General features: G+C 45.0%; 1 protein-coding gene across 1 annotated transcript in view; it reads left to right on the top strand.

Moving 5' to 3' along the window:
• PLPP3 (phospholipid phosphatase 3) overlaps positions 1-14,004 on the top strand; it is an 80,575-nt gene extending 66,571 nt beyond the window's left edge. The window contains exons 5-6 of the mRNA XM_063104522.1: positions 33-209; positions 12,095-14,004. Of these exons, the coding sequence (XP_062960592.1) occupies positions 33-209; positions 12,095-12,220 (303 nt within the window). The 3' untranslated portion in view covers positions 12,221-14,004. The remainder of the gene's footprint in view (positions 1-32; positions 210-12,094) is intronic.
• Positions 14,005-14,243: the final 239 nt, after the last annotated feature.

Raw genomic sequence — 14,243 nt, 5'->3', positions numbered from 1 at the left:
TTGTGTCTGTTCATTTTGTCTCCTTCCTCCAGCTCTACCTGCAGGCCCGCTTCACTTGGCAAGGTGCCCGCCTGCTCCGGCCCCTGCTGCAGTTCACCCTGATCATGATGGCCTTCTACACAGGACTGTCCCGTGTATCTGACCACAAGCACCATCCCGGTGATGTCCTGGCAGGATTTGCTCAAGGAGCCCTGGTGGCCTGCTGCATAGTAAGTAGCATCTTGTCCTCAGTTTGCAAGCAGAACCCTGGACTGTGGTTTGTTAAATGTTTCCAGCTCGGTACTGAAAGCCAGGGAGCCCTCATTCCTGTTCTCTGCTTGGTATCCGAAGAGTCACCTTATCCCAGAACCTCTTCGGTAGAATGAGAATAATTCCTGCTTCTTTCCATCCTGTGAGTTTTGATCCGATAGGGTCTGTAATTCCTCTTCTCAATAAACACAAAAGGTTTGGGCTCATAGAATGTTGCAATTAGAAGAGATCTCCGATATTGTCCAACTTTGTCACTTTATAGATGAAGAAATTTAGGGAAGAAACTTGCCCAAGGTCACATGTCAAGTTAGTCGCAGAGTCTGAGTCTCCTGACTCATAGAGTGCTAAAATGCTGCTTGGGCAGACACTTACTATTCAGTGAAATTCTTAGCTTCTTGCAAAAACATCTACCCTTCCCTCCGTGACCTTTGGGGGTGACTTGGTCAGACCCTAAACTCAGTGCTGGTGGGAGAAGAGGAAGTCTGCTGAAGGCCGAGCCCTCCCCCAGCCTGAGGGCCCTGCACAGGTCACACAGTTCCCTGGAGACTAATCTTGGGATGGGACACATGCTGCTTTGCCTCAAACAGACAGGTCCCCCATTTCACATTCTTCACCCTTATTCCCAGTGAGGGTGGGATAAGGCATCCCAGCTCTCTGAGCCGCCATCAGTAATCTCTGCTTTCCCTGCCTGCTAAAAGTTTTGAGGGGCATATTCAGCAAACATGACTGAGCACCTGCTTTGATTGTATCCCGCCGGGCCCTACTCAGAGGAGCTCACCCGAGTCCAGCAAGAACCCAGAAGACAGCAATGGCTGGATGTTTAAGCACCACACATGCAGGTTGTATTGTTGTTAACTGTCATCCTTGCTCATTCACAGTAAGAATTATGAACAATAGAGAGACTGAAACCAGCTCCTCCTTTTCTGGTGTCTGAGCCTGGCTGCAGGCACATGTCTCCCGACAACAGCCTCTCCCCACTCTCCTCTGCAATAGCACATCTCACTCTGTACTGGAGTTGTCAATGTGTGTCTCCCTTTAGACTTTAAAGGGGGCAAGGATCCTATGTAACATGTATGTTATTCTCCCTGACTTACCAAGGCCTCCCAGGGATCCTAGCTCAGTTAAGTAAATGTGTGTTTAAAAAGCAAAAAGCTAGAATCAATGAGTTGTTCTAATCTTTCTTGAGAACACTATAGAGAACATTCTCTTGAAGGTACAGGTATGAATAAGGCTCAGCCCTTGCTCCCAAGGTAATTCCATCTAGCTGCTTGCACAACCAGGCCAAGCATGAGAGCCACAGTACAACATTGGGCTGTAATAGAGATGTGTGCAGGGTGTTTCAGTGGGCAGGTGAGCGCCTGACTCAGTGTGGTCAAAAGAGGGGGAAGGAGTTGCTGGGAACAGAGTAGGCACCACGAGGAAAGTAGCATCTGAACCTCTTACCAGCCTTGGCATGGGAATCCTAGCCTAAGGGACTGGCTGTTTTGATGGCTTTCTTCATTGCTTTTTCTTTTCTTTCTTTTTTTTTAAAATTTAAGTCAAGACCAGAAGGGAGAGAAATTGGGGGAGCAAACTGTTAATGAGAGCAGCTGTCACTGACCAGCTTGTTCTCTGGCTCCTGGCCCTTTAATGTGAAGTGACAGTGGGGAAGGGGCGTTTGCACTAAAGGGTAACCCTTTGCTGCCTGTGTCTTCTGAACTTTGCTCTCAGCAGGAGGACAGCCTATTTTCTTAGAGCCACTGCCTTAATTGGAATCTTCTCCAATTAAAAAAATTAAAAGGGGATCCTTCCTAGCTTCCTCTCTTTTATATCCTAGAGCACCGGCCATGCGCAATTAGCCAAAGTGTTCAGGGGGACCAAAGTTTATTTTCAAGAAGGGAATGAGGAGTCTGACTTTTATCCTGTAGCACAAGATAGGAATATTTTGATCTTAGCGTTTGTAAAGCACCTAGTCTGCTAGCACCATTCTAGATACTTTTACCCTTGTCTTCTCTTAGCAGCATGAAGCCCCTTTACAGATGAGGTAACTCAGGCCTGGAGAGATGCCTTAAGCTGTCTAAGGTCAAAGAGCTAGTAGACAGCTGCTCTAAGGGTTCTAACTGATGACAAAACTGTGCCCTCTGCACTCTGCAAGGAGGGGAGGTCCCAGAAGCTAAAGGCCAGCTAGAGTTAGCCCGAAACAGAAGCTGCATAGACAGCTGCTTAAAGAGTCTCATTTAAGTATGTCCCAGGGGCTGTCCCAACCCTTGGGCTGCTCCAGTCTTTACTTTGAGTTTGAAAGCCTGTTTTACCATGTAAAGACGGTTTTGGAAGGGAGTGATAAATATCTTTCCCTGTCTTTTGCCCACTCAGCTGTGAATGTGTGAGGGCAGGAACTCGATCTTATTTACCATTTTTCTCCAAATGCCCAACACTCAGCCTGGTGCACAGCTGACCTCTTGGTCCTGATTGGCTTAGAGTCACGGCACTGAGTGATCCATTCCACGTAAGCCATATGAGAGGCCAGGGCACGGAAATGCCTGGAAGCTATAGCCACACAGCAAAGAGTTTAGGAATGCTCAGCCAGGAGAAAAAGTGGCAGTGGGTCCTTTTCCCGGGATTCCCCAGATTCTGTTGTCCTGGTTTTAACTGTGAGGAAGACAGAAGTAAAGATCAGGACCCTGGATTGAGCCAGAGATGGGTAGGTCTGTGAGGGTGTGAGGACCAAGAGGCCATGTGATGAAAACACCCGGTTTCTGGGACAGGGAATGGTGTGGAGGACGAAGGGCATCTGCCTCATCGCAGGTTTTGCAGCTTTATCAGGGTTTTTCCCCAAGTTATGCAATGTAGCTCTCATATTCCAAGCAGGCATCTGTGGCTCCCACTGTCCTTGTGCCACGTAGCAGAACTTTCCCCCTAGAATCAGGGCTGGCTGTCCCAGGGAATTCCAGGGAAAGCCAAGTTACTATTCTTACCTGTGAATGTGGCTGTGTTTAACGGTCGTTGGAACACAAAGACATCACCTAAGGTTAGGAGGATAGAGAAAGAGGCAGCTTAGTATGGCACAAAGCCACTGCAAGGGTTGCCAAGAAATGCAAGACCCATCTCTCAGTCTTTAGCCAAGCCTCTATGGACTCCCTATTAACTTGACAGAGATATAACACTGACTAACATTTATTGAGAGCTCACTGTGAGCCAGCCATTATGTCAAGCACCTTACATAAATGGTCTTCACTCCCCTGAAAATCCTATATTGAAGGTTCCATTATCCTCACTTAAGAGGTGAGAAAACAGGGGCTAAGAAGAATTAAGTCACTCTGACAGAATGCAGAGAAGCTGGAGTCAGCCCCAGGCAGCCTGATGCAGAGCCAGTGCCACAGGACCGGCGTTTCTAAGGGCCTCACCTCTTGACTCGTCTCTCTATGCCCTCTCCTCCAGGCATGCCAAACTTCTAGGTATTTTCTACTGCCCTGAGCTCTTATCTTAGATAGCTGGCCCCGTTTGACGGAATGCAGTGCCAGCTCCACCTCATCTCTGATGAAACCTTCTGTATCAGTTGCCTATGGCTGCTGCAACAAATTACCACAAACCTGGTGGCTTAAAACACCACAAATTTACCTTCTTACATCTAGGTTGCAAGTTGGAAATGGGTCTCACTGGGCTAACATCGATGTGTTGGCAGGGCTGCGTTCCATCTGGAGGCTCTAGGGAAAATCCATTTCCTTGTCTTTTCCAGCTTTCTGGAGCTGTCTGCATTCGTTGGCTCATGGCCCCTTCCTCAATCTTCAAAACCAGCAGCATGGAATCTTCCAGTTTCTCTCTCTGTCACTCGCTGGCCTCTGCTTCTATCTTCACATCTCCTTCTATGACTCTGACCCGCCTGCCTCCCTCTTCTAAGGACCCTTGTGATTACATTGGGCTTCCCTTGATAACTCAGGATAATCTCTCCATCTCATGATTCTTAACTTAATCTCAGCTACGAAGTCCATTTAGTTATGTATGGAACATCATTTTAGTTTCTGGGGATTAGGGCATCTTTGGGGACCATTATTCAGCTTAGCATACCTTCCCCAGTCCCTGAAAATAGAATTGTCTATTTTTCTTAGTGCTCCCATGGCCCTTTGCACTTCCTTCTTGCTGTGGCTTTTGGCCTGTTCCATCCATTTCCTGCTTATATATCTGCCTCTCTGACCAGACTATGGGTGCCTTCATAGCAGACTCCATTGCTTAACCACCTGGTAATTCATTCTCTGTGCCTAGTGCAGTCACTGACACACAGTAGGTGCTTGATGAATGATGAATGAGCTTGTGGCCTCAGGATGCTTCCCGTCCGTGCCTGGTTTCTTCATCTGTGAATTGAACTTGGGGGCCTGGTGACTCCCTGATCTTTTCACAGAGAGATACTGTGGCACAGCTGACTTTGTAGTCACCAAGCTGGATCTGCTTTCTCAGGTGGAACCGTCTCCCTGAAGAGCCTGTGAAGGTGCTCTGCATTTGGGGATCAAGGTCTGTCTTTAAGCCCCAGTGATGCAGTGCGTTACCCCAAGAATGTTGGTTTAGTCACCGCAGAGCCTTAGGCAACAGGCTATGACAACCAGGCACTTTGACCTAGGTCTATTGAGGGTAGGTCTTGTCACAGCAAGCTGACTTGTCTAGACAAAAATCACATGCCACATGGGAGAGGGTTCAGTTTCCTCCCCTATTGCTCACGAGTTGACTGCTTTCCAGAAAGGGAAGACAATGGAACCCAGCACAGAAAACCTACATGGTGTAATGGAGACAGGCACATAGGGTCAGACAGGCCTGCACACTGATGTCACAGATGTGGACAGAGGTACACAGAGGCAGAAAGACCCAGCTGTACTCAGACACATAGATGTCCATTTTCTCTGTCTTGCCAGAACTCAGAACCACAGACACACACAGACAGACAGACAAACGCAAGCATATGCACATACTGTCCCTCATAGACCCCCCTCTCACCTACACACCCACACAGTCACCCCTACCAAAGATGGGAACTGTACAGCTGGACTAGGACGAGGGAACAGATATCAGTTCCGTTTCCTGTCTGGTGACAACTTGCATATCTGGTCACCTCCTCCCTGACCCTCTAACAGATGGCAAATTGGGGGGTCCTGATGGGGTCAGGGCAGGGCCGGGCCGCCATGGCTATGGGTTCAGCAGAGGAAGCAGCTGCTCGTGAATTTCGTAAACACACAGCCATGTCTTTCCTGGTTTTCCTCTTCCCGGGGGTGTGGCTCTGCTAGCAGTTGCTCTTTTGTGTGCTGCTATCTTCCTCCAGGATGTAGGCAAGGGCCAGGGCATTCTTTGTCTGTGCCCCAGTGAGTTGACCTTGAGAGGAAAGACCAGCAGAAATGCTAGTGTGAAGAAGAGTTTAGTGATGACAACCCCTGCAAGCAGAAACTGCTGGGTAGAGAAAGGGTAGGACACGCCCAAGGACACACAGTGGCAGAGTAGGAACCAGATACCGGGTCTTTTGACTTCATCCAAAGGACTAGAAGATGGAGCATGCTTGGTCTATGCCATAACTTTGTAAGATCTCTTCCTTCTCTAACAGGGAGATTCCCATCTATTCCCTTTGACTTTATTCCAAGGCTTCCAGGGCACAGGGGAGTGGATGAGATGACCTCCCAAATCTCTTCTGGCCCTGCAAAAACCTAGCTCTTTGCCCAGAAGGCTCTGAATTTGCTACCCCAGGCTCCTGTTCTCAGGTGGGCAGGAATGTGGATGTGGGAGAGATAAGGAAACAAAGGCAGGGATGAACTTGGGCCCCTAATAGATGATGACAGTACCTTTGCAGTACTCTACAGTTTGCAAAGTACTAAAATCTTTCCTTCTTATTCCCTCCAGCTGAGGTGGATGGGGTGGATAATGAGGCAGAGACTCAGAAAGGGGAGTTGTATTTGTGCCACTAGCTAGGTAGGCCTGTTGGGCAAGTCACTTCACCTGTCAGCTGCCTCTTCGTTTTCTGAGAGGTGGGGGTGATAATAACTTACACGATTTTTGGGTTGAAGGTTCAGCCAATAAAAGATGCATGTGCCTGGCACATGTAACATGTTGATTGTGTATCATGTGTTAAATACTATGCTCTGTTTTAAGGATTCAAAGCTAAAAGAAGTTGGTCCTTAAAGAGCTTATGGTGCAATAGCTTTATAAGACTTGAGTGTGATCCATATTAAGAAATACATTTTATGTCATGACCCACACATAACTAAAACAAATCTTTCACAAGATAAGACTTACCCTTACTTTGTGTGAGACATTTTAGTATTTTTCTATTTAACCTTTAAAAATGCTGGTGGTGACCACGCATTGAATTGATACTGCAACTTACTAAGGCCTTGAGACTGATAGAGCAGGAACAGACGTGTGAACAATAGAAGGTAGAAGGGCACACATGATAGAGGGCATGGCTGCTGGGATGGGGTCCTCTACTGAGGACAGTGAGAGACAAGAGAGGGGATAGTTAATTCTTCTTTAGGACATTGGAGGACTAGAAAAAATTCTTTAGAGGAAGAGATTCTTGAAAGATGAGTGGATGTGTGCTACAAGATACAAAAGAAAGAGAAATCCATGCAGAAGGAATATTAAAAGACATGGAGATGGATGAGAACAGGGTGTGTTTGGTGACCCTGGGAATGCAGAATGATGGGGCTTGGGGGATAATAGGAGAAGGTGAGCTCAATGAATAGTAGCCCCCAATTCCCTTTCAGCTTCGAAACTGGAGGATTTCTGGGAGTGGTGTTCTTGCCTTTGTCCAGCCTCTGACATCCTTGGGTACCACATTCCTGAACTCCAGCTCCTGCTGGATCTAGTACCCCATTGACAGAGCTGTCAGCCCCCTGGGTCCTCCTTACCCGATGCCCTCCTTGGTGATAGCCTAGGAATACCTTCCTGCAAGGCTCCTTAGCAAGGCACAGATCCCAGTTCTCTTTCATAATAACCCACAACTTTCTCTCCTCTGCTCTTCCAAACCTTCTTTCTTCTTTTTGTGGAACTTTCTCATATTCCTCAGTAGCAGTGATGATTCCTAATGATGGTAGCTGACATAGGATTTGAACAGTCCTTCATAGGTAAGAAGTATTTCACATATGTTATTCCATTTAGGCCTTACAGTTGAAGATGGTAGATTTCTTTTTGTAACATTTGCAAACAAATTCAGAGCAGACCTATCATCTGAAATCATAAAATCTCTTCATTTTGTATAAATTCAAGACTACACAAGAATGTGACTTAGCCTGGGTCACACAGCAATAGCAGTTTTGGGACCAGATCTGCTGCCTGACTCCTAGTGTGACACTCTTTCCACTCCATGATAGTGCCTCTCAGATATACCAGGATATCAGTGCACAGACTCATTCACCAAAATAGTTCCAGAAATTGTAAGACTTTTAGAGCAGACCTTGTTTATCCTATGGAAAACTCCCATCAGCACATGGTCTTTATATCCAGCTTGAATTTGTGTCACCTGTTCATTCATTTTCTCAGCCATTCCTGTTTCCCCTCTCTTTTTTTCCTTCTTCTAGTTCTTTTCTTATTTCATCACAGCGAATGGGGTTCCTACAGCCTAGAGTTGCCTTGTTTGTGTGCAGTTTTGCTCTTGAAGGAAGGTTGACATTGCCCAGAGTGCTTGGGTAACTCAGATCATCTTCTGCCCTTGGACCACAGAAAAGCCTGCCATTCTGACTCAGCAGGAAGTTCGAATCATTTCCCCAAGACAGTATCAGAGGGAGCCAAAATACTAGAAGGCAGAGGAAAGCAGAGCAATAATTTTTTCCCTTAGCATAGTTACCCTAATTTTAAGAGCTTATATGGAAACAAGAGCAAACTTTTCTAAAGTTGAAAACAGAACTAGAAAGGAAAGCATGGCCTTCCCTGCACACATAGCCACCCACACATACACACTGCCTCTAACAACTGCAGTCCTGTCCTCCACATTTCCAAGCCCATCTCTTATTTGTCTTCACTGCATGCTTGTAGTTCAGGACTCATCCTCTCCAGGACTCTGCAATCCCTGCCTTCAAGCTCACTGCACCCTTTGTGACTCCTTCTGCATTTTAGATACCTACATGATCTTAATGCAGGTCTTTCTAACATGATGTTTTCTTGTTTAAGCCTTGACAACAATTCCTAGGGACAAAAGGATGAGGTCTGAACTGCTTAATGTGTCCTAGGAGGCTTTTCAAGATTGGGCTCTCTCCTTTGCAGCCTCATTGACTGCTCCACCTAGCCAGACTGAGCTTCCTGCAGCTCCGAACGTGCTGTACTCTTTCCCCTCCTGTGCCTTTGCACGCGCTGCTCCCATTGCCTGCAACAACATTTCTGGCATTCACCACCTGGCTATCTCCTCCTTAGCCTTCAGACCTAAGCTCAAATACATCCTTTGGGGGAAGACTTCTAAGACCCGCTCCCCACCCCTTCAGTCTGGGTTAGATGCCACATTCTCTGTACTTCTTTAACACCCTGGCTTCTCTCTGTCATAATCCAAAAAATATTGTATTGTGGTTGTCTGTTTACCTGGCTCTCTCCCTCATTGGCCTGTAAGCTCCTGGAGGACAAAGGACTCTGTCTCATGTATATTTATCTTTATGTTCTTGGGATTTGACACACCACAGGAGTTCAATAAATATTTATGGAGTGCATTCATCCATTTTTCAAAAAAAAAAAAGTAATTTATAAAATTCAAAGAATCAAGAGAATAGGAATTGAAAGCAAATGTTCTGGGCAGTGTAACTTAGAACTCCTCTTGGTGCTTAGGGTATAGTTTTCTTGTTTTCTGAAACTGTGTTTATTGTCTAATGTGTTCTTTCGGACAGCAGAGAAGATTTGTGGAATATAGGACTGTGGGGTGGGAGTGGGTTTGTTCATAGACCTAAGGTAGCTACTTCATTTGCTAGGCCGTTCCTAGCCAGGACCTCTGGGTTTTATTTTTGGGTGGAGATCATTTTCTTTAAAATATGGAACTCCTCCAAGCTGAGAAGTTTTCACTTCTCCTAGTCCTTTTTGTGTTCTGCTCTTCAAGCATTAGGAAGATGGAGCTCCGTTTAAGTCTTGACAGGATCATGTTTCATGATCCCAGAAAAGTGTTTGTGTAACCTCAAGCCACGCTGAGAGTGAAATACAGCTTCTAAAGCGGGATTCTGCTGGACCTGACTCAGCTTTTCATCTTGCCGCTTGGCTGTGTGCATTTGGTGTTTGAGTTTGTGCTTCCCCTAAAGTCCTTAGGAGTTGCATATGCCAGTAAGAGCCGAGGCTGGAGCGCTTGCTTCCCAGTAACTAGAGAGAATTTTTTAGAAATTCAACAACAAACATTTATTGAGCCCGGTGGTATGTGCTGTGGGTGATACATGGTGATTGGGGCTTGGGCTCTGTCCTCAAGAGGCGTCCCATCTAGGAAGAAAGGCCAACGAGCACAGTTTTGGAGACATGAGAGAGCATGAGGTACTCTAGGCCCAGTAATTTCTTCGGTGTCCAGAACATTAGAGAAAGGAATGTCTTTTATTGAACTATGTACCAGACACAGGTTTAGGTGTTTTCAAGTCCATTAGTGCCTTTAATCTTCATATCATTCCTATCTTGTAGCTAGGAAATGAAATCCCTAATATGTAGCAGATACAAGCCCAGCAAGTTAAATTGGGCAATCCGAAAGCTGGTAGATGGAGGTGGTAGGTGGTTCAGGATCTTCGGCAGGGAGGTGTTTGGTGGGGATAAGGGAACTGATCCCTGCTATATTTGCCCTCAGCAGATGGAATGGAGTCTGGGAGAAAGATCTCTAAGAATTGAGACCTGTAATTTCATGAATCTTGCTGCTAAGCTGGAGTAAGTGGAGTTGAGAGCCAATGATGAAGGGGTTGATCGAAACCTCTTCCTCGGAGACAAAGTGAAGGATGAAGGGGAAGATAATTTTTACATAGAGATGAGGACATTGTCTCTGCACCTGTCAGATGATAACATAGTTTCAGTATAGTGAGAAGTGAGGTTGCTGGGGGAGATCAAGAGAAATGTGGGCATGGGGTTGGGGTAGAGAAGAGTCGAAAATTTTAATTATCTTCACATTGAACTTTAATCACATCTGTTAACATTTCCTTATTATTGGGGGCACTTGGAAACCCCCTGCCTGACCACTTGTAAAGGATTCCCTTACTGGGGAGCCTAGAGCCTCCTGGCAGGTTCTGTACAAGTCTCTTCTTTCCTGATTCTCCTGTTTGACTCTGGCCAGGAGACAAACCTTTCTGTCCCAGGATTATCACTGTTCAAACCTCCTTAGAAAAGAAAGAGGAGAAAAGGTTTATTTTTTTCCTGTGCGAAATAGTACATTCAATGGTCCTCAAGCTGTAAGTGTATTAAGATGTAACACTTCTTGGCTACTATTTCATTTTCTTATAGTAGCATAGAAACAACCTCGCTTTCTTTTCTCTTTTTTTAAAACAATAATAATAATTAAATGTCTAAGTAGGTAATGTATGTAATGGATACAAATTCAAAAGGTACAGGGGTTAGACAGTGACCAGTAAGTCTCTCACCTTTGTTTTCTAGCCACCCAGTTTCCTTCTCCTGGGGTAACCAGCATCGCCAGTTTCTTGCTGTGATTTTGTGCCACTTTGTTGATTGCTGTGTTATCACAGAAGGGTCATTGTGGAAACTCTCTGCACAAGTAATCCAAGTTACTACTGTGCCCAGGCTCTGGCTGCTTATTTTTGGTGAAGTCTTATTCAGAACTTTATCTTCTTGCCTATAATGTGGCCAGAATGAAGTCACAGTGCCAACATTATTAATGAGAATATTACCATCTGCAGAACAAAGACTTTTCAATTCAAAAAGCTGTTGGGCATAGGAACTTTGCAAGTGTTTTATTTCTCCGTTTGAAACCCAGCCATGTGTTTCCTATTAAATTACATGACTGATAGTTGCTGCTTACGGTCACTTAATACAAGGGCACTTCAAAAAGTTTGTGGAAAAGTAGAATTGAAAGATAATACGAATGTTTTTTAAAACTTTTTTCAGTACCCTGGTACAAACTCCTGTTGCCTAATGGCTCATTTGATGTCGGTGTGTTTATTTTGCCATCTAGTACAAAGCATGCTTTTTTTTTTTCGGTACCAATAGTTCATCAAGTTCCTGAACCGTAAGCTCGAGACAGAAATGAGCTACCCTTATACCTTTGCAAGTGGGTGGTCAGTAAGTGTTTCTCAGTGATTCTAAGACTCAGTGAGTTCACATGCCCGGGAGGAGGAAGGATGCTGGGAACAAGTGATAGGAGGTTTTTCACTGACCTTTCCTCTGGGTTAGTTGCTGACTCCTTCAGTAACAAGACCCTAGCTTCTTGATCCTCATTAAATGGTTGGTATCACTGAGTGTTCAGGAAAAAGTGTTCACCACTGTTTCCTTGTTACTGCTTCTGCTGATAGGAATTCATGTTGGCTGATCTTTTTTGGTTACACCCTGGATTCCTTTGTGACGAAAGGGAAAGTGGCATGGATTAATGACAGTGACTAATTATGCCTTGCTTCCTTTGTTTAGGAACTTATCTTTCCTTGCTCTTCTTTTGCCTTGAGAAATAAGGAAGTACAGGTGGCAGATGGAGAGCATGGGACTGAGAGCCCATAGAACTGGGTTCTGATCCCACCACTGCTGTGCAACCTGCCCTTCTCTGGACCTCAGTGTCCCTATCTGTCCAATAAGAGTTGGACTGTATGATTTCTATGATCCTTCTCTATTCAAAGAGCTATGATTTGGGGTCCCCTTTTCCTAAAGTCTGTGCTTCTCTGACCTTTCCTTGGCCTCTGTGTCCCCAGATCCCAGATGTCAATTACTGATTTGGATCTCTGATTTGTGCTTCTAGGTTTTCTTCGTGTCCGACCTCTTCAAGACTAAGACAACACTCACCCTGCCTCCCTCTGCCATCAGGAAGGAAATTCTTTCACCTGTGGACATTATTGACAGGAACAATCACCACAACATGGTGTAGGTGCCTGAGCTGTTTTTGTAAAATGACTGCTGACAGCAAGTTCTTGCTGCTCTCCAATCTCATCAGACAGTAGAATGTAGGGAAAAACTTTTTGCCCGACTGATCTTAAAAAAGGAAAAACAAAAAATCTTACTTTGTGGCCTTCCAAAATAGGTAGTGTTCGCCTATATGGAAACAACAGCAAACTAACACCAAGTGCCGGAATCCTGGATGTGCAATCGGTTTAAGTGTTCATGTTCTAGTGAACGCGGGCTTGTTCAGGAACAAACACTAACATGATTGGAGTAGAGTCTGCTGGTCACCTTTTGTGACCTGAGGAATCCCAGGCCTGTGAGAAAAGCGCAAATTCATGTTGTAGCACACGATGCCAGAAATAGCACTGAATCAAGAAAATAGCCATGGGGAGCTCCCCTCTTGTGTGTCTGTGTCCATCCCCTCTGTTCTCTGCTGTGACTTTGATTCAGGAAGTTTTGTTTTGTTTTTTAAATACTAGGAAAGAGCAAGTTTTCTTAGTCACGTGATTAGATCCCAACTCCAAGTTCCCAGTCCTAAGGCTTCCTCACCTCCCCAGCCCATAGGCCAGCAACCCCAGTTCCTCACTTTAGTGATTAGGAGACTCTTTGTGGATGAGTGAATTTCACAGATAGCACAATTTCAAAAGAAACCGAGGGTAGGGACCCTCATCTGTCTTCTTTTGACACGTCATCCTGTGACGTTGACATATCGATTGCAGGATGCTGATGTTGTATACATCAGTCACTGGCCACTTGCACACTCTTAGAAATGGTTAGACTTCGGTTCCTGCTTTCTCCTTTGAAATCCTTGCTGTGTGCCTACCGGGGTTTCCTGTGAGGGTCCAAAGGCACGGTCTGCCACTGGCTGATGCAAAGTAGCCTTCTGTACAAGAGATGGGAAGTGAAGGGGGAAGAATGAAAAAAGGAACCAAACTTTGGTTACTCAAAGTCAGAAGGAGCCAGAGTAGCAGATGGTCTCTGTCTGAGAGGCTACCCTTCAAGATAACGGAGCTGAGCTGATGAGGGTCTTTGTGGGAGTTGCTCTTGCTAAGCGGTGTAAAGCACTATTGTCTTAGGGTTGACCCCTAGGGCAGTTCTTGGTAGGTTCTGCTGGGCAGAACACATGGGTTAAATCTCCGTAGAGAGTTTTCCTCATCCTCTATCCATAAGTGTCCTTCCAAGCAAGGTCCCACTCTAGGTTGTAGACAAGGACTCCTACTGAACCTTTGAGGAAAGGGAGAAGGAAGAAATGCTTTTAGATCTTGGATGCAGACCTTTCAAAGGGCTACATGTAACCGTATGAATCAACCACACGCACATCCTTACTACAGAATCCGTCCTTTCATTTCAACTTATAGCAAGCTATGATTTTTATATATAAATATTATATAAATAATGTATAAAACATTAAAAGTTAACTATGTAAAATATTATTTCTGAAACAATTTTAGCTATATCCACTATGATTATAAACTGTGTCTCGACCTGTGTTATTTACATTAGCTGCTTAAAAAAGCATTGAGTTAATTTTTTTTTTAATATCAACTAAAATTTCGTAGTTCTGTGGTAGATATTGTTTTACAACGAAAGAAGTAACTGCAACTAGAGAAAACTGTATAAAAACATTAAATTGTCAGTATTTTTGTAAGGTTCCATTTTGTAAAGAGAATAATATTCAGAGACTTTTGTAGCATACAAAGTGAAAACTTGTATCTGCGAAACTATACTTGTATTAAATGTGCTTTTTAAATAAAAGCTCATAACAACTGATTAGGGAATTGGAAATGTGGAATGTTTGGGGATGGTGGTCTCGCGTGTGTGGGTAGGAGGGGCGTCAGCCTCATCTCAGGGCACTGCTCCTGATTCCATTGTGGGAAATATGGAGGCTAGAATATAGATACCATGTCTAAGCTGCTCTTTCATCTCGGAAAGCCTGTTTGCAGAGTGCGGCTCTGGCTCTATTCTCAACTCAGGCTCTTCTGAAGAGCTTTTGTATTCTAAAAGGAGGC

The sequence above is a fragment of the Cynocephalus volans genome, chromosome 8, assembly GCF_027409185.1.
Source record: "Cynocephalus volans isolate mCynVol1 chromosome 8, mCynVol1.pri, whole genome shotgun sequence".
Taxonomy (NCBI): Eukaryota; Metazoa; Chordata; class Mammalia; order Dermoptera; family Cynocephalidae; genus Cynocephalus; species Cynocephalus volans.
Note: the sequence above shows the minus strand (reverse complement) of the source record. Positions and strands in the feature narration are given on the sequence as shown.